Source organism: Crotalus tigris, unplaced genomic scaffold (assembly GCF_016545835.1).
Source record: "Crotalus tigris isolate CLP2741 ecotype Arizona unplaced genomic scaffold, ASM1654583v1 scf7180000017622.5263843, whole genome shotgun sequence".
In the NCBI taxonomy this organism is placed as follows: Eukaryota; Metazoa; Chordata; class Lepidosauria; order Squamata; family Viperidae; genus Crotalus; species Crotalus tigris.
Genome location: NW_024096517.1, coordinates 1904202 through 1924659, shown reverse-complemented (window position 1 = coordinate 1924659; position 20458 = coordinate 1904202). Strand labels below are relative to the sequence as shown.

General features: G+C 37.7%; 1 protein-coding gene and 1 long non-coding RNA gene across 11 annotated transcripts in view; one reads left to right on the top strand and one right to left on the bottom strand.

Annotated features, from left to right (window-relative positions):
• Positions 1–20458, bottom strand: part of DIAPH2 (diaphanous related formin 2) — a 245997-nt gene that overhangs the window by 160194 nt on the left and 65345 nt on the right. For all 9 annotated transcript variants that reach the window (XR_005555093.1, XM_039330175.1, XM_039330184.1 and 6 more), the window contains 2 exons: positions 18542–18859; positions 15096–15210 (listed from right to left, as the gene is read on the bottom strand). Coding sequence is in view for 8 of the 9 variants with exons in the window: in XM_039330175.1 (XP_039186109.1) it covers positions 15096–15210; positions 18542–18859 (433 nt within the window). In the remaining variant the exon portion in view is untranslated. The remainder of the gene's footprint in view (positions 1–15095; positions 15211–18541; positions 18860–20458) is intronic.
• Positions 4448–13478, top strand: LOC120302166. Of its 2 annotated transcripts, none has more exons than XR_005555095.1 (2): positions 4448–10391; positions 12677–13478. It is a non-coding gene; the product is annotated as an uncharacterized LOC120302166 (long non-coding RNA). The 2 variants fall into 2 exon arrangements; XR_005555094.1 differs by having other exon boundaries at positions 11953–13478.

Below are 20458 nucleotides of genomic sequence, written 5' to 3'. Positions count from 1 at the left end.
GCACCAACGGGAGTCGGAAGTCAATGCTTTTTGTTTCTTTTTCCCCTTTTTCCTACACTTTTCCTTTCTCTTTTCCCTCCCCCTATCTTTCCTACTATTTTATTTTGCATTTTTGTATCTTATAGTATTAATAAATAAATCCCTTTAAAAAGAATTAACAGGTTGCATTTGACTCCATCGTTAGATCCTAGGATATTTAACTTATCCTTCAAAAACTAGTTTCTTCCAGATCTGATCTCCACTTGGCCAATAGTCACAATTTTGTGATACGCCTACAGATGGGACAGCACTTTGCTCCTCTCTCCCATCTATCCCGTGGGTCACTTCTGTTTCTTTTGTTGATAATCACCGTGGGTTAATTGCCTGTCCACCCACTATGGGTGATTTCTCTTTTTCATCTTACAAAAATGAAGGGCTGACAATGGCCCCATATTTTACAGCTAAACGGCACCACAAATGTATGCCTCTTTGAATACACTTCCTTTATGAGACAAAAGGAAAAAATGCCAGAGATTGGTCCTACTGGTGAACTGCCACGGTGTTTCACACCGATGCGGAAGCAATATTGTGACTGTTGAACCCAATACAGAATTCAAAGCGGTAGCTTCCTATACTGCATACATTAAGCAATATGGGAACCCATAGATTGCTAGATGATTCATCAAGCTCTCATTCTTTGCTAATGACGCTCAAAATCAGTTTGGCTTTAAGGATGAAGAAATAAACTGTCAACTGCTCACAAAAGGTGTGTACGGTTGCGACGCATGTTTTATGTGCAGGATTTCACATCATTTGTGAATCACATGTTTCATCATTTACTGCACTCTCTGAAGGTCTTTTTATAAGAAACAAATGGCTTTGTATTATCTCAAATGGTCTAATCAACACACTTTTCACTCCGTGCCAGCTTCTTTTATTCAGCTTTGCAGATAGTTTTGGCCAGGGATTTCAAAATTGCTCTCTTAATAGGCAGGTATAATAGGAAGATAAAGGTGTGCAGATGAGGAACATTATGAATTTCCAGAAGCTTCTATTACTGCTCAACATTGAGGCAGGAAACTGCGAGAAAAGACCATCATACAGGCAATTACCAAATATGTATATAAGCCATCAGTTTCAACTGGTTTATCAGCTTTCTGCAGAATTTTCAATATTATAAATGCATCCGAGTCCGATATTTTATTTCATTGCCCTGTTTAGAATCTAAACAATCTTAAGCCTTTTGCACGACATAATAACACATTAATCCCAGCTTAATCCACGATGGCCATTTGCAGCTAGCTGATGGACCCCGTAACCTTCCCTGCTATCTTTCTCCCTAGCCTCAAGAAATTATGCACAGCTTCCTAATTAAAAAAATAAAAAATAAAACAATCCAAGATCTGAAGCCAATTTTATATTAAGTTTTAAAGATAGCTTGTAAAGTCTGGCTTATGTTCAGAAGTAATTAACCATACTCCTCGGTTTGGGTGTAATGAAAGTTTCACTTAATTGTAACTTTTGTTTTCCTTTACCATTTGAACAAAGACAGAGATGTAGCACAGATGTTCAAGCAGCCTGTGCTAGCACACTTCAAGGAAAACATGGTTTATTAAACTTTTAGAGACCGGGTACATGTGGCAAAATCTAAACATTTTTTCCTTCTTCTTCTTTTATGACCAGTGATGGGTTTCTCTTAATGTTCACTGCATTAATTTATATCTTGTATGCCACACTATCTCTGACCAACAATACATTTCAAGCAAATCACATCAGGATTTTTCTCATAATTGAAAATAGCTGCTTCTTCCTCTTACCGGTGACATTTTTTTTCCCCTTTCCTAATTTGTGCATTATCCAATTAAATGTTCCTTGTTAATCACTTTCCTTTCCTGGGTTTGAAAATCACAAAGCAGCACTCTGTAATAAAAAAAAAAGACCTACATCCTATTGACATAATCTTTATCATAATTAGCTCAAGAAAATAAAACCTAGTCTTTTTCTTTTTAAAAAAAGATACATTTTATTCCAGCCTAATTAAAAAACTACCCCATTCTAGTTATTTGACTTATACCAACTTCTTTTTTCTAATGGTCCAATGATGTGGTCTACCATTACCTTTATCAAAATGAAAGAACAGAGAAAAGTAAATAAATATATAGCCTAGTCCAGGGGTAGGCAACCTTGGCTCTTTTATGATTCGTGGACTTCAACTCCCAGAATTCCTGAGCCAGCCAAGGTTTCCAAGCTGAGCCATGCTGGCTCAGGAATTCTGGAAGTTGAAGTCTGCAAGTCATGAAGGGGCCATAGTTCCCCCATGCTGACTCAGGAATAATGGGAGTTGAAGTCCACGAGTCATAACAGAGCCAAGGTTTCCTACCCCTGGCCTAGTCATACTATATTTGCTAAAATAATTATGTGTCAGGGGCCATCAGCGCTCTCTGAACTTGGTTGTTTTCTTGCAGAAGTTTCATTACTTCAGCTAGGTAACCCTAGCACTAATGATGCTACCTAGTTTGGGTAATGAGATGTCTGCAAGAAAACAACCAAGCTAGAGAGCACCAAGGACTCCTCATTTCAATTCTGAGCTACAAATATTCCCCTTTATGGATCATTAAGTATTGCAGAGCACATGTCAATGGGGATACAAATCCGATTCTAATGTCCCTTAGTTGAAATTACTCAAATATGGACAAATAGACTGCAATGTAAAAATAATTCTTTAGATTTGATCTTTGATATAGAGTATCTCTTAACGTAGCTTTGCCCACAACTTGGTTTTCTACAGTATGAAAGTTAGAAGTGCATGACTAAAATGTTCAAAACGATCTAAATTCTGGATTTCTTTTCATTAAACCTGTGCAAAAAATCATACTCCATAATATAGATGGCCCATAGATCAAGGCTACGTATACCAACATATTCATATTTCATGCTAATTAGTCCCTGTACACATAATCTCTCTCCCTGGAGTGTCCATCACTGTACATGTGTCTTTGTCCTCAACTGCTCATTAAATTTGCCACAGTTCATTTGAGCACAGTATCCCTTTGACTGAATTAGACATTTTAGAATCTAGAGTTTCTTTTCCTACTTCCTCCGGTGGATTTCTTACAAAATGTTTGTAGGCAGAGCTTGAATTCTGCAGCAGAAATAATGTCTACGATAGTCGATATGTTCTCTAAATGTATAAACAAGGTTATCACAAAGGTAGACCAGTGTCCTTAATGCCTCAATTGTGCATTCAGGTTATATGCCCTGCATCTGACAACTTCTGAGAAGCAGCAATCCTTATTCTGTTTAATGGAGACCTTGGAGACCAACAAGGTGTTGAAAAATGCAGGGTTTCTTGTTAAGACTGAGGCATCTCTTCAATAATTGTAAATCCCCAAATCGCTCATCCTGCCCTCCCCCCTTTCCCTCCACATCTCTGTCACTATTGAATTTTAATTTTTTTAACAAGGAGCATATTAAACAGAGGAGGTAGCTAAGATCATATTCCCATCCAGTCTGGATCCTACCCAAATTAATTCTGCAGAAATAACAGAAGGTGATTCGAATGGACTAACCCAGAGTAGACAGATCTCAAGTGCACTGGATGCATTTATTTATTAGTTGTGTTGTTGGAGGTTTTTTTTCTCTCTCTGTCTCTCTTCTTGCCCTCTCTCGTGGATTAGAGAAGCCAGTTCCTGAAGGAGCAGCTTTTCTTTCACAGACAGTAGCCTTCTCAAGATAAGGTACTCTAACCCCTCAAGAACAACAGTCGTGATTCATGCTGACAATTTTCAGTGCACCACGGGTCTCTACGCACAAAAACCCTCTGCTTTTTATATGGAGAAAAAGCCTCTGCTCTTTGCATGTCCTTATTTCTTATCTTGCTAATTGGATAGCCTGGGCCTCCACAGTTGTCCATCCAAGTCTGGAAAAGTAGAGATAATGACACCATTGCAGATACTGCCAATAGCAACTCCTGTAATGCTGTGCGGTAAACAACCTTTGGGCTGGAAAGCTGGATCCTTCAATACAGAAATAAATGTAACGCCTGGGGCCCTGACGGCGGCGTGGCATATTGGAGGTGGATGATGGGGGAGAGAACACCCCACCTCCTCTCTGGATGCACTTTGCTCCCTCCTTCTCTATCCTTCAAATCTTATTTTAATTGACTTTTTTTTTAAAAAAAAAAAATCACTGATGTTATGTTCTATACTCCATTTTATTCCATGTCTGTAAGCTGCCTCGAGTCTCTTTTATCGAGATGGGCATCATACAAGTTTGATAAATAAATAAATAAACAAACAAATAAATAAATAAATAAATAAATAAATAAATGCAGGTCACTAACATTCATTTAATGACTGTTTGAAGTTACAATGGCACTAAAAAAAATGTTATGACCGTTGCAGCAGCCCCATAGTCACATGATCAAAATTTGGATGCTTGGCAACGGGTACGGATTTATGACGGTTGCCGTGTGAAGTGATCCCCTTTTGTGACCTTCGGACAAGCAAAGTCAATGGGGAAGCCAGGTTCAGTTAACAACTAGGTTACTAGCTGAATACCTGCAGTGACTTCCTTAACAACCATGGCTGAGAAAGGTTGCAAAATGGGGGAGGGGGGAATCTAACTTAACAACTGTCTTGCTTGCAATTTTGAGCTCAATTGTGTTTGTAAGTCAAGAACGACCCTGTAAAATAAAAAAGGGAGTGACTCTCATAATAGTAAGGTAGCCTATCAGCAGGCTGGCATAGGGTGGTATAATAGGACCCCCATTCCCCCAGTTTTAGGCTACAGCAAAAACCGAGTTTCTTTTCATTTCATTACTAGTTAACTAAAAGTAAATTTAGCTGATGCAATAACTCTCTAAATTATATCTAATCGTTTAATTTCTGTTACATTCAACATGGATATTTGGCAATCAATTTTGAAGGTCTGGAAGGGAGGCAAACACAAGGTTTTCATGACAACATGTGGCCCCTAAAATTCAGTTTATGCATCCCTAGTTTATTTCATGAGAAGAAAAGCAATACGTTGGGCTAAAAGGTAGAGGCTACCACTGCTTTGCCGCTTAGCGAGCTGAATATTCGGAAGCTAAAACTGGTTCTGCACATTTTTAGAACTGCCATCCTTATCAAAGAAATTAAAAAGGTGTCCTGAAACACTTCCAGGAAACACTTAATGAATCTGTAGCACATTTTGTGATGATGCACTGATAAAAGGAAAAAACTTCTCCGGTGGCTGTTTTCCAACTGCCTGTTGAACAAAATAGGAAATCAGCGTTTACAAGCGTCACTATGGCTGCAAGCATGAGTTCGGCTGGGCGTCAGTAGAATGTTCCTCCTTATGGACTTCTTTTGTGTGAAGTTGAATGAAATGGCAACTGATGCGCCATCAGTCCAAATAGACTCACATCCCCCTACAACAGAAGCAGGTGCGATCAAGCTACTAGTGTTTGCCCAGCAGCTTTTCAAACAAAAACTTTGCACAAAAGAGACAACATTCAAGCAATTCCTGGGAGGCCCACACAGCAAACCTCTTCCACAATACCCCAGCTGCAGTCAAACCACATCTATCATTCTTAAAGTCAATTTGTAATCCATACCCTACTAATAGAAAAAAAAAAACTATGTGTGAGAAGCTCGGCAAGAATAGGTATCAACATTTAGAGATCGGTTTTGTTATATTGCATTTTTTTAACACAACTACTTACTCTTAGAGATTTACATCTTAAATAAAATAAAATTTCTTGGCAGCAAGATAAACTGAAAATCACTGGGCCTTGCTTCCAATTAACTGCCCATCAATAGGGCTGAAAGAACAAAAGTACAGAGGTATTATTTGAATTTTAAATGTTATAAAATGCATAAGATCAATTTATATTTCACAGAAAACAGAAATGATTTTTAACAGATATCTAACAAAAAGGTATGTGATACGAAAAGGAACAAGGCCGGGATGCCCAGTGTCCCCAATCTTATTTATTGATTAGAGATATAAGACAAAGATGAGAAGATTGTGGAGGTAAAGATTTTTAAAAGAGACAAGTTAAGGGCTTTTGCAAATGATTTGGTGTTGGTTTTGGAAGTTCCTTTAAAGGGAACTTTAAATATTAATGGACAAATTAAAGGAATTTGGTGCATTGGCAGGCTGGATGACTAATAAATAGAAGATGAAGATGTTAACACAAAAATATGCAGATGGAAGATCAAACAGAATTGATGAATAAAGCAGGTCTTAAGACTTGAGAAGAAGATAAAGTATATGGATATCCCTATGACAAATGTGAACTTTATGCTATTTCAAAGTAACTATATTAAGACATGGAATGAAGTTAAAAAAAGATATGTTAAGATGGGATAAACGACAATTGTCATTGCCGAGCAGAATTTCTGTGATAAAAATGATGTTTTGCCTAGAACAATTTCTTTTTTTTTTTTCAGACAATAGCTGTTTTTGACAGCATTTAAACAGTGGCAGAAGGAGATACCTAAATTTGTGTGGCTGGGGGAAAAAAAAACACAGATTAAACATAAGATGCTACAAGATGCAAAGGAAACAGGACGATTGAATTTACCTGGCTTGAAATTATATTTTGCAGCTTGCAGTTTGGTTTGGTGGAACGAGTGGGTGTTACTGAGAAACAGAAGGCTTTGGCATTAGAAGGCGATGACCTGAGATTTGGGCAGCATGGATATTTGTAGCATGATAAAATCAAGGTTAATGTGGAATTTAAAAATCCACATGTTAGATGTGCCATACTAAGAATATAAAATAGACACAATTCCAGGCTGTCCCAAAGTTGTCTTTGTAATTCTAAGTGCAAGAAACTTTTTATAGATGAGGAATAATATGTAAACCCAAATGGCTAACTTATTGTTAAATACTAGAATTTTGACAAGGGGAATATAAAATAAAATCATGGGACAAACCAAGGCAAAGCAACTTGTTGAAATTGCTAAATTAACTTGGTTAGAGAAGAGACAATAGCTACATATGTATAACACTTATAACTGCTGTAAAAAGATTAAAAACTACTACTTCGTATTTTTTCTTTCTTATTTTTCTTTTTTCTTCCCCGGTAATGCACTTTTAGCTTTCTTTCTTTTTAATTTTCTTTCTCTCACTTTAAATTAGTTGTATCACCTATATTAGTAATGAATTAGTAACTACATATTATTTCATTTTCATCTTTTTTTTAAAAAAATCATTAATAAAATTACATTTATAAAAAGAATACAGAGACATTATTAGAATGGTATAAATCAGCAAGGAAGCACATGGAATTCCAGTCAATTTCACGGAGCACAAATAGGTATACCTAGGGCTATGTAAGACGCTTACAATAACTACACAAATAAACAAGACATAATTGTTTAAACATTCTCAACTGGAATTAGTAGCGGATTTATTTATAACTGAACAAGAAAAAAAGTTATTCTACATATATTTTGAGACAAATTCTCAAAGTGCAATTTAAAAATTGTGTGACTTCTATCTCACACTTTCGTGATCTGTAACTAAAAAGTTTTGTTTGAACACAAAGGCGGAAACCAGTAACTGCACCACTAAGTTGCCAACACTGTGTTAAACTCACGAACAAGGGCCACTTCATCATTCATATTCTCATTTCAAACTGGTAACCCAGGTACTCATCCAGTTACATTTTCACTCCTGGGGATTCAAATCCGGAGTTTGCTTCAAACTCAATTCCCCAGGTATAAATTAACTTCCCACTTAGGCATTGTTATCTGTCTGCCACTCACAGGCATCATGGGGCATGTGAAAGGGAGAACAAAAAGAAAAATTCAAGTGTGACCTATCAGAAGATCAAGAGAGCCATCTGCAGTTTGAAACCCAGATGACTCTGATACTTATTTATCCTTCTCTTCCCATCAATCACCTTTAGAGACTCCAAAGTCCCAAGTCAGTGACTGCATCACAGCAAGCATATCGCTCTTGTGATTAACATCCATTTGCAACTTCAGAGTCAGCCTTGTTCACATCTGTGCCCTCTTGTGGCTTTCACGTAAATCAGAGACAGCACTCTATCTACGCAAAGAAGAGCGGTGCTTTGTTTGGTCTTTGTGGGGTGAAGATCCCTGCATTAACTCCAGAACTTCCATCTCTCTCTCTCAAGATGAGCTGTGCAATTTGGGTCCATAGGATATTTGGAAGGAAAAAGCAAATTCCTGAATCCTAATCAATGTCATCATCTTGGATCTGGACAGACAGACTTGACCCTTATTTGAAATGGTGTCAAAAGTTTCAAAAGCCGGACACCAAACAGGTAAACTAAAAGAGATTTATTGTTGCAGAAACAGGCAAAGCCAAAAAGGCTGCAATTTAGGCTTGTTTGTTTTGAAAGTCACTTGTCGTAAGCCTGAATACTCTTCCACTTTCTGGCACAGTAAGTGAAAAGGAGCAAGTGGCAGCCCGTAATAGGAAAAAAGGCAATAATATTGTTCTAGAATTTATGTCAGGTAAATTATATATCAATTAGTAACTTATTCATCCATAAAACAAACATTTTTTTTAGAATGCTAGTATTATCCTTCACTAGCGAGGTGAAGCAGAACTAATGTCAATCTTATATCTTTAAATCTTTGCATAAAGCTTGATCTTTGGATTACAATGTAAAAAGTTAGAAATGGTGTTACAGAGGAACTAATTTGGATTGCACTGTTGACCCAAACAGAGAGAATACCAGGCAAACTGGTCACTTTAATTTAATATTAGCAGTTTCTGATTTTCCTGTTCTAATAAAACTACATCAAGATCTACAGTTGATCCTGTCAAGAAAACAACATGGGTGATTCTATGTCACTCACCAGGAATTAAGCTTTATTCAAATGTAACATTAGCTTACTTTACATATTTAATGTGTGAGAAACATATTAAATGACATTAACTTTAATATGTTTATTTTAAGTAGAATTATGGCTAGGTCTAATCTACTAAATTTATCAAGAAATTAACTTCCACAAATGAGCTAGTTATATCCTGATCATTTGTTCCAAACAATTGAGAAGATATGTTATCTGATATATACCGATATATATGACATATACTGTATACACACATCCATAGATACACATACATGCACACACACACACAATATGTGTATATCATGTGGGGGTTGGGGAGTGTATATGTAGACACATACACATACACAATTTCAATATATTTCTAACAAAAGTCTACCTGTTATGCTTTTATCAAATGTCTCAAATCATTTTCACTGATGCTTAATGATACCAGCTCAAGTTACACTTTCCATTAATCAGTCGGCTTTTTTAGGCAATATATATAATAAGCATTATCCTTAAATTTATTCTTAACATTAGTAGAGATTAGTAGCAATTTCTAGAACATATTTTTTCCATTTCTGGAACAGCTTGGTAATTAACTATCATATATACATGATATATGAAACAGAGGCATGTTATCCAAGATATTCAAAAAATGGATTTTTAGTAGAATAACAATCGTTCATTGCCTTATGCACATAAAATACCTTGATCAATGAGAACAAACAGAATATAATGATCAATGCAAAAATGATTAAATTAGTATTCTTAAAGAATTTGTAACTAACAGCCTCCTGCTAAAACATTTGGCTAATGAAACTGATGAACAACTTTAAAAAAAACATAAGACAGTGGAAAACCAAAAACTTAGCTACATGATTAATTTCTGTCAACATCCACCTTACAAAGTAACCTTAAAGAAAAGTTTACATTTATCCAATATCCTTTCAATGCAGTGCAATAACAAACAGAGACTGTGACATTTTACAAGGTCATTACTGAAAAGGCTACATAACATTGTGCTCTATAAGGTCATAATGCAACTTTAACTCCTATTAACTTCTATTAATAAGGCCAAATATAATTCAGTTCCCATCTCCATTTTCCAAATCCCACCTTCCTATTTAAATATTGTTTTTGGTTCCCAAACTCTGTCTATTTAAAGTCTATTTTGTCTGTAAGTTTTCCCCCTGAATATCAACCACCCAAGACAAGGTTTAAAACACATACTGTCTTGTAGTTATTTACTTATTAATGGAAAGTTACATGTCTTTGTGGGCAGAATTAGAACCAATGAAAGCGAGATGTCTGCTTGATAATATTCAACAAAATATCCTTGAGAAGTTTGACAAATTATAGCTCTCAATTATATGCGAACTACGGTATGTATTTTTGAGCCAAAATGTCCTCCACAGTATATTTTTCACCTGTTTTTGTCTTTAAAGGATGCCACAAACGTGTTTAACACAACCACATCTTACTGACATAAATCAGTCTATTTTATGAGTAAATTATATGCTGAAACAGACTTTTCCATAATTTGTTCCAAACCCAGTTATTAAGAATTTTTTGTCAGACAGCCATTATCAAGAAGATGATAGCAACACCGTAAGTCAACTATGCTGGTTTTATTACAACTAACATTTTTAGCTTTTAAATGAATTAGTATGTTTCAGTGAATCTTTACCTGATCTGGGCAAAATGATTTTAGGCGGCGAATTAAGAGGTGATTGAATGTCTAGAGGAAGCTAATCAATCTATTAAAACAGTGTGAACTGCCATGAATTGCCTTAGCATTCAAACAACTGTAGAATTTAGCATATATCTATTTACAATATTTGCATTCCTATTTAAAAAAAAATAAGACAGATACTATGACAACAGGCTCAATTATTTGCATTCAATGCACAGCAATGTCTGGCAATATTAGTTTTTATCTATCAAAATGACATGAACCAATATTCATCTAGAGGTTTCACAAATGAATTACTACCTTCAGAAATTATATTGAAATATTTTACTCAAATACAAATAGATTGTACGGGTGGGGGAGTTTTAATGAACAACCAAACATATTCATACATTCCAAATGGAAGCTGAAGAGTTTTCAAAACAATTCTGCAATATGACTTAATGCAGTGGTTCTCAACCTTTTTAATGCCGCGACCCCCAACCGGTCGTAAGTCGAGGACTACTCAACTGGTGCAGCACCGTTTGCAGAATGGGACTTTTGGCGGGCTCAACAGGGCAGAGGCAGCCTGGACAATTCCTATTGGCTTTTGAAAGCCAATAGAATTAGACCCTATTCAAGAGAGTCTATTCTATTGGCTTTCAAAAGCCAATAGAATAAAAGGGAGTAGCACAGCTAAGGAAAAGGGGGGAAAAAATGGCGGACTGCGTTGTTTGGCGACCCCCGTGAAATGGTCGTTCGACCCCAAATGGGGTCCTGACCCCAGGTTGAGAACCGCTGACTTAATGGGTCTAATGTCAGGCACAAGAAATCAGGAATCGGGCAGTTGAATGACTACAGATTTATTGCAATCTGAAGCACTCTCCAAGAATCGGACTACTAATGGTCAAAGCAAATTGGGAGTGCATTAGAATCAAAGGAATTCAAGGTGAGCTGGACTTAGATCTCTTGTGGGTGCGAATTGACTCAAGATTGATGATACATTTGACCCCTCCCTCAGGCTCAATCCGGTCATCTGATTAGTTGAGAGACCTCCTGTCTCCAATAACATCGGTCCAAACAACTTGATTCAGCACAGTTGGTTGGCACGTTCTGGGTTTCTTTGATTAAACCATGTTATCTCTCAGGACCCTGGAAGCAGACCTCCTCCATAGCAGCACCTGCTCTCTGGAACTAAGTTTCCCCTGAGATTCAGATTCTCTCCCCCCCCCCCCAGTCCTGTTGTTAGAAGAGTGAAAACTTGGATCTTCACCAAGACTTAAGCAAGGATTCTTTACTTCATTGTGTTGGCCATTTTTTTATTTAATCAGTTTCTTGATTGGGGTATAGTTTACTTCTTAATTGTTGATTAACACTAAGATTAACATCAGACCTAGTATCAAGTAGTAAACAATACCCCAGTCAAGCAACGGCCAAAGATGCTAACAGTAAACAGCCTAACCAAAGAATCTCCAACATCATTCCCACCAACGCTGACAGGGCAATCCACCATAATATAAATGGAAAACAAACCTCATTCTTTACCAGCACTGATGATGTCACCAAGTTTGGTAATGAAACATCTGCAAGCAAACAACCAAGCTCAGAGAGTACCGAGGACTCTCAAGCAGAACCTTCTTTGTGCCTCGTACTTAAATATATTTAAAACCGAAGAGACTGGACGTTTTAAGAAGAGGCTGGACAGTCACTTGCCTGAGATGGTATAGGTTCTCCTGCCTGAGCGGGGAGCTGGACTAGATGACTCCAAGGTCCCTTCCAGCAATATTCTATTCAAAATGTACTGTTTTTGCTACCACTTATAACACCTTCAATGTTACATTCTATTTCTACTTCCATGGCTGTATATAAAAGGTTTAAATATTTCCATTACTTGCTAGACTAGGTATTATAAAGACAGCCTTCAAAACTAAAGAATCTTCTCATTTGAACCCTACATGCAGACTTTCTAAAGAGGTGGTGGACTCTTCTTTTCTGGAAGCATTTAGAACAGTAATTAGCATTTACTATAAAAATGAATTCTTGTACTGGGCAAAAGGTTGGACTAGATGACCCTCAAAATTGGTATAGATTGCCATTGTGACACAAGACAGAAAGGAAAAAGAGAATAGCACAGTTTTCCAAGCGTATTTGTAAAATTGTCAGTGACTCAGGACTAGGCTACGAATGAATTACCACCTATTTTTTTCTGCCTCCACTTTGACAGCACAACAATAACAGTCAAAGGATTTGCCAGTTTTCCACTAGATTAAAGAAAGTCTAAGTAGGAATACTCTAAAGAGCGTTTTCAAGGCATGCAACAGACAACAAAACTCCAAGACAATTAAAAGCAAAAATCCCAAAATGAAGAGCATTCAAGTGAATCCTACAAATCATGTAAGTGTATAACGCTATTACAAGAAAAGCAATGACTTTGGAGACAATTAAAAAATAAATGTAAGTCACGTGGTTTTGGAGTTCCCATACTGTGCCTTCTGCCATGTTTCAATTTAAGAGAATTTCAGGGAGTTAAAAGCAAATGTTTAGCGCATTTGCATAACCAAGATCTCCTTGATCATCCATCAACATTTGGATTCCTGAAGATTTCAGTCTCTATGTAAGATGATAAATCTATCATAGCAGGTATTGATGGACTGCCTTTACAACTGTGAAGATGATGGATTGAGAGGGTACTTCGGAAGAGCAAGGAACTCCATCCTCCCATCACTCATAAAGTCAATGGTACCCATTAACTTATTCAGGCTTTTTTGGTATGAATTTTGAATGAATCACTGCAAAGTGCTTCTATATAGCAAGCAACATAAAATAGATTCCATTTTACTCTCCATTTCCAACTAACAACTGGGGTCCAGACTTTCAAATGGCAATGTTACAACTCACGATACCTGGCTATCGTCTTCACAAATCTAAATTGTTTATTCTGATGAACTTTAAATTGTGATTCTCATATGCTTATAACGGAATCTTTTGTAAAGCGAGACAAATAAAGACAAGGGGATGAACTAAAATGAACTGGATGTAATGCAAAGGCTGCAAGTAGAATTGGGGTGCTAGGAGGTATGGATGGTGGCCATGAGATAGAGGAAACAAGGTTGCAGTGAACTGGGGGGAGATGTGAAGGTAGGTGGCTTTATCGATACTGTATCTGGTAGGAATCTGAGGGTGGACCAACTTTGGGGAAATTGAAGACACGAGGAATTGTCCCAATTCTTGCCCTCGTTATTCATTTTTGGATCCAAAATGCAGCAATGCAAGCATAGAGTGGCCATTTGTAATCACTGCTCCATGAGCTGCAGTGGCTACCATTGGCTTCTAGGTACAATTCAAGGTGCTGGTTGCCACCCATAAGGCCCTTCAACAAACTGCCTGTTTCCCACGGCTTGTGCTCATTCAGCATCTTTTGGCAGAGTGGGGGGCTCCAAGTCCCCTCAATTAAATCTTGTCTGGGACGGAGGAGGACCATCCAGCATCTTCAGACAGAGAGGGGGGCTTCAAGTCTCCTCAATTAAATCTTGTCCTGGCTGGAAGAAGCATACCTGCTCTATCCTCTGGAACAGTATCCCTCATCCCCAGAGAAGATGCCCAGTTTCTTAGGATTCCAAAATGTTCTTGAGATGTAGCTGTAATCTCAAGCCTGAGCTTATTTGCAGAACGCCTGTTATGTGAGTAGTTTTTATTTGCTTTATTGCTACCATTGTTTTTTATCTAGGCCACTAGTCTGAGTAGTAATGTTTTTTCTCTTAAATTTGATACTGGATAATGTAAGCCACTTGAAGTATTTTGGGCTGGGACAGCTGTAACAAATCATCAGTATCCACGAACAAATTGCTCAGCCTAAAGCAGAGTTTCATACACTTCTTTCCAGACAAGGGTTCTTAACTGAACTTGCCTGGAAAAATTACGCCACAGCTAATCTAATAGTAACTTGCAGTATTTTGCTTTAGGGCAAAAAAGAAAATTCAAGGCTGCCATAACCTAGACCCTACTATTATGCTGTGCTATTTACACACACAAAAAAAATGTGTCTTGTTTCCAAAGGCTCGAATAAGTGTAATATATGTACATATCTTAAGGTACTCAGTAAGGTTTTCAAGTCACTACCTTCTTGATCTTTACATCCAGAAAACAAAAGCTGAGTTAAACAAAGGGAAAAAAATGTTTTCCATTCAAAAGTGAAGAAATAAAAGTTCCATTCCATTAGTTAATATAAAACTGTCTAGGATTCCATTCTGGTTTGGGAGAATGTAATATGTCCTTCATTCTTTATGCGTTAAAGAATGAAGGACATATTAAAGAAGCCTTTCTACTCCATGGCCCCCATCTTTCTTAAATCAACGTGATTCTATTTTATTTTTGGGTTTTTTTAGGTCTATGATACCAAAACCATCAAAATGATTCCAGTTTTCTTGTTTATTTCAACTGCTTCCTTTCCCAGCCCATAAATAGTATGTATTTTTAATATCATCTCCTTTTTGCCTTTTCTGTTATCTCCTAGATCTCAAAATGTAGATTTTAGGGTCATATTAGTATATCTTTGTGTACTGATCTCTAAGGCATCACTAATACAATATTAATATCAATCCACATGTCCATTAATGGCCATTGAAAAAAAAAGAAATAATTACCCTTCTTCTGTGTAGCAAAAGTGAGCGCCAGTTTGGCAAACAGATCTGGATTTTCAAATTTTTCATCCTTAGCTTTTACCCAAAAACAGTGTTCCTGTATTTCGTGTGGTTCAACCTGCAATGAAAATGAAGCTAATTATAGACGATCAATTTAAATCACTTAACCCTCCACAAATCATGACAGTGGCAGATCATCACATCTGTACATCCTGCAATCAAAGCAAATTATTCAGAGACTGAAGTTTTCAATCTTCTCCATTAAACAAGAAAAAAAAAGATGTTAAAAAAGGAACAAAAACACGTATTTTTCAAAAGAAAATGATAGTGAAACTGCTTCAATAAGAGTAGGGAGCATCCTATGTGGTGCTTAGCAGATGTCTATGGAGACGCTTAACCATCCAGACCCAAAGGTGCTTTTTCTAAAAGGCAACTGGATTTTCTTAGTTTTTTTTTTCTTGGAAAACATTTCACTTCTCATCCAAGAAGCTTCTTCAGTTCTGAGCTGAAGACCCTTCTTGGTTGACAAGCAACACATTTGGGACTACCTAGCTGATGGTAGTCAGCTGACCTTGGAAGTTGAACAGGATCTAGTTAGTATTTGGCATAGGAAATCAGCAAGAATTCCTAGAGATATAGACAAGGGGGTAGAAATAAAAGTGTCTCAGAAGAACAAGACAATGGCAATGTACTTCTGTATTCTTGCCAAGAAAACTTCATGGACTTAACTTTTTTTAACACAACTGTTGTTTTACGACAGTGATTCTCAACCTTTTTAATGCTGCGACCCCCAACCGGTCGTAAGTCGAGGACTACTCAACCGGTCGTAAGTCGAGGACTACTCAACTGGTGCAGCACCGTTTGTAGAATGGGACTTTTGGCGGGCTCAGCAGGGCAGAGACAGCCTGGACAATTCCTATTGGCTTTTGAAAGCCAATAGAATTAGACTCTATTCAAGAGAGTCTATTCTATTGGCTTTCAAAAGCCAATAGAATAAAAGGGAGTAGCACAGCTAAGGAAAAGGGGGAAAAAAATGGCGGACTGCGTTGTTTGGCAACCCCCGTGAAATGGTCATTCAACCCCAAATGGGGTCCTGACCCACAGGTTGAGAACCACTGTTTTAGGATATGTGTGTTTTAAGACAGGGGTCCCCAACCCCCGGTCCGTGGACCGGTACCGGGCTACGGCATGCCAGCAACCGGTCTACACAAACAAGCCCCATCTGTGGGATGCAGGCAGCACACAAAACCACACACTCTCCGGTCCATGGAAATACCTTTCTCCAAGGAACTGGTCGCTGGTGCCCAAAAGCTTGGGGGGGGCTCTGTTTTAAGAGGAGATATGAAAAACTGTCCAACTCTTTTCCCTTTGCAGAATCCATAAAACAAAAACTGAGTTTGTTGTAAGGAGCCCTTATTTTTATATTCCTGGGATCTAGGAAGACAGCCTTCCCTGCTGATGTCCACACCCTATGGAATATTGTTCCCCCAGAGGTGGTAGGCCCCCATTTTCCTGGTTTTTTGAAAAGGAGCCAAAATGTGGCTCTGCAGCCTTGCATGGGCAGTCCAAAGGAGTGGTCAGTGAGGGGTTGATTAGTGCCATGAGAGCAATCTCCTTTGCCTCTGTCAACCAATTCTTGGCTCTGTTTAAAAAAAAAAAGTTAACTCAAAATTTTAACTCTAACCTTTGAATTTATATACTGTTTTACATCTCGCAGTTTTATTGTACAGAGTCCAGAGTCCCTTTTGAAGGGAGATGGGTGGTTTAGAAATGTGAAATACGAGTAAAATTAATAAATATTCCTCCCTGTTTGCTTCTCAAAATCTAATCCATTGGAATTATGCTGCTATATTGGACATTACGTTGCGAAAATGAAGATCTATCCAAACACACTTTCCAGCTCATATCCAATATGATAATAATAAGTAGTGTTTATAGAACTGAGCAGACTGTTTATTGTGTTGTGCTGTGCATTCATAATAAATACACACCTTAGAACAGGATAATCTTCAGATGTTCCTATCCTCAATTTATATAATATTGTGTACATATTATGAGCTTCCTACTGCTCATCTACTACAACAGAATACATAATAATAAACTGATTTATAGATGCAACTTAAATCATCCAAGCAGAGCCCAGAAGAGTAAATTATTAATAAAAAGCCAGCGGAAAAAAAAAAAGCAGGTACCTTGCAATATCTATTTTATTCTCCGTATACATGTAAAATCTGCAAAATGTGTTAAGGTTTCCCCCCACTTTCCCCCCATGGAGAAATCAAGATTATTAAAACCAAAATTACATCTCCTGCCCCAACAGACCACTTTAGTCTGCCTGAGACATTTTTCTAATAAATATGGTATTATAAACTAGTTTATGACCACAATGGTTTATGATGAGTTTTTAAAATATTTTATTGAATCTGTTACCTTTCGCACCAGAGGGAAAATGGAAGATTATTTATACAGATATATAAAACAGAGACCAGGTCCATCACAACTCTAAGTAAGAGCTTCAATGTTGCTTGAGAATATCCCCAGCCACTAATAAGGATTAGAGATTAATATCTTAACTGTTCATGGGAAAACAATTATCTTCAAAAATAAACAAAGATTAAACAGCAGCATTTGTATATTCAGACCTAATTCAGATGCATGAATTAGGCATTACAGATTGTCCTTGAGTTACCACGGCAATCGTAACCAGGATTAAGTCGTTAAGTGTTGAAGTCCTTAAGCACGATAACACATGACTATCTCGTTTAGTGATAGCAATTCAGATAGTCCTGTTGGTCATTGTAACCAAAAGACATGTGGATTGTTAACCGGGAAGCAGAGAGAGTCCCAGGTAAGGAGCGCAGGTATGCTGCAGAGTTGGGTGGGAGGGTGGATAAGGCCTTGGGTGGCTCAGCGCAAGCCACAAAAATGTATGTGGGAATGCTGCAGTGTGGAGGAAGGAAGGAAAAAAAATATCCGGGTTAAGGCATGTACGTGTGCAAGCATAGGGAGGCCAAGAAAGGAGGGCAAATGGTGTGTCTGTGTGTTTGTTCATGTGTGTATGAGTACAGGAAGGCTAGGGAGAAAAAGTGCATGCTTGTGCGCAAACACAGGGAGGCTGGTGGGGGGGGGAGATTTACTCACACAATTTGTGACCTTCTTCACCAGCTTCCCCATTGACTTTGCTTGTGGGAAGCTAGCAGAGAAAGTCGGTGATCTCATAAGTGCAGAATGCTGCAACAGGTGGTAAGTGCAAACTGGTTGCCAAGGGCCTGAATATACATAACCCCTGGGTGCCGCACCAGCCGGAACTTTGAGGACTGAATCTAAGTCCATTTGCTTAGTGCCATCATAACGTCAGACAATCGCTGGTCATAACTCAAGGGCTACCTCTATTCTCCTTGACATTAGAAAAGCAGAAGGCAAACATTCGGGATGTTTGATAGAGATACCTTTATCCAGTTGATTCTCTTCATAGTTACATCCAGGCTGTACTTCTTCTTTGGCTTCATCCCAAAAGGCAGCACTGGTGCAGTTACTACAGAAGGGATGCCACCAAAAGGTGGTGGTGGTGGTGGTGGGCCACCAAACATAGGAGGAGGAGGAGGAGGTGGTGGCGGTGGAGGGCCTGAAGGTGCTCCACATCCGGGTAGTGGTGGTGGTAGAGGAGGAGGAGGAGGGGCAACAGGAACCATACCACCTGGCAAGGGAGGAGGGGGTGGGGGTGGAGGAGGAGGAGGAGGATCACTACCACCTGAAGATACAGAACCCTACAAAAGAAAGTATTGGGATAAGGAGACAGGAAGATGAAAATATGTCATTCACAAGCTATTAAAAGTACACATCAAAGTTTGCTTTCAATGGCAATCAAATATTCTCCTCATCCTGAGGGGTCCTTGGTGCTCTCTGAGCTTGGTTGTTTTCTTGCAGATGTTTCATTACCCAAACTAGGTGACAACATCACACTAGGTAACAGGATGATGTTACTATACTTAGTTTGGGTAATGGAAAACAACTAAGCTCAGAGAAACACCAAGGACCCTCATTTCAATCCTGAGCTGCAAATATTCCCTTTTACTGGTCATCTCATTCTAAATATCTCCCAACTAAAATGCAAGTTCACCCAATTATGTTCTGTTATATTTTATTCAAGTATTTCGCTGAGATGAAATCCATAATAAGTGAGAATATGGTCAGAGGGGAAAAAATCATTTTCAGATCAGTTCAGCTATTTAACAGATATTTTTAGCACTTCATTACAGTAAGAAGCAACAAGTGTCATGCGTAACTTTTGTAAGAGTTTCTCCACGTTAAAACAGATCAAGAGAATTAATGATGCAACATTTGAAAACAAAAGGAAAGGTCCATTAACAAAAGTACATTCCAAGGGGTTTAAGGATATTTTTATCTATGTAGTCTCCATAGAAGTGTTAGAAAAGAAGTCCACAGGTTGAAACTGAATTATCATCCTAAGGTCCCATATTTAAATATTCACTGCCTCAGAAAATCATTTTTTAAAATTATGTTAGCTGTATAAGCAAGAAAATTAGGATGAAGATCCTACTCTTAGCTCTGATTCTTAATAATCGTCAGTTCTATTACCAAGGTAACATGAGGAAAATTCATTATCTAAACCAACATAAGCTTTTAGCACTATCGTAAGTCATTATGAGGCCCTGAACAAAACACCAGCATGTCTCTTTTTTGTAAAATATGACAATTCTCTCATAACAAACCCATAAATTGAAAATGTATTCATTAGGATTCTTTTTTTAGAATAAAATCAGCCAGAACAAATGAACTTTCTATGACAGATTATCAAATAGCTAAAGATTTGCTCTTTGTTTTTAAAGTGCCTATAAATTTACAATTAAAGATTAAATTTGTTCTGCTTTCTTTTGAATCCTTCAGCTTTAAATACACCTCTACATAACAATCTTTAGTCTCTACTGGTACTTAATCCTAAGTATCAATGATATTAATAACATTATGTTGTTCTAGACATGTTTGATAAGCATTTACATGCACTAATGCAATAATCAGATTTTAAATAAACCCAATTAAAAAGAACCCAAACAATTCTTGTATTTAATTTCATGTTGATGTTCTATGTTATGTGGGTTACATCTGAGTGAAAGCAACCCACAACTCTGCTCAAGTTGAAACAATGAAATGCAGGCAGTCCTTGTCTTATGACCACAATTGAGAATTTCCATTGCTAAGCAAGGCAGTTGTTAAGTGAGTTAGGGCCTCATTTCATGACCTTTCTGCGATAGTTGTTAAGAGAATCATGTGGTTTTTCAATGAATCTGGTTTCCCTACTGACTTTATTTCTCAGAAGCCAGCTGGGAAGGTTACAAATGGGGATC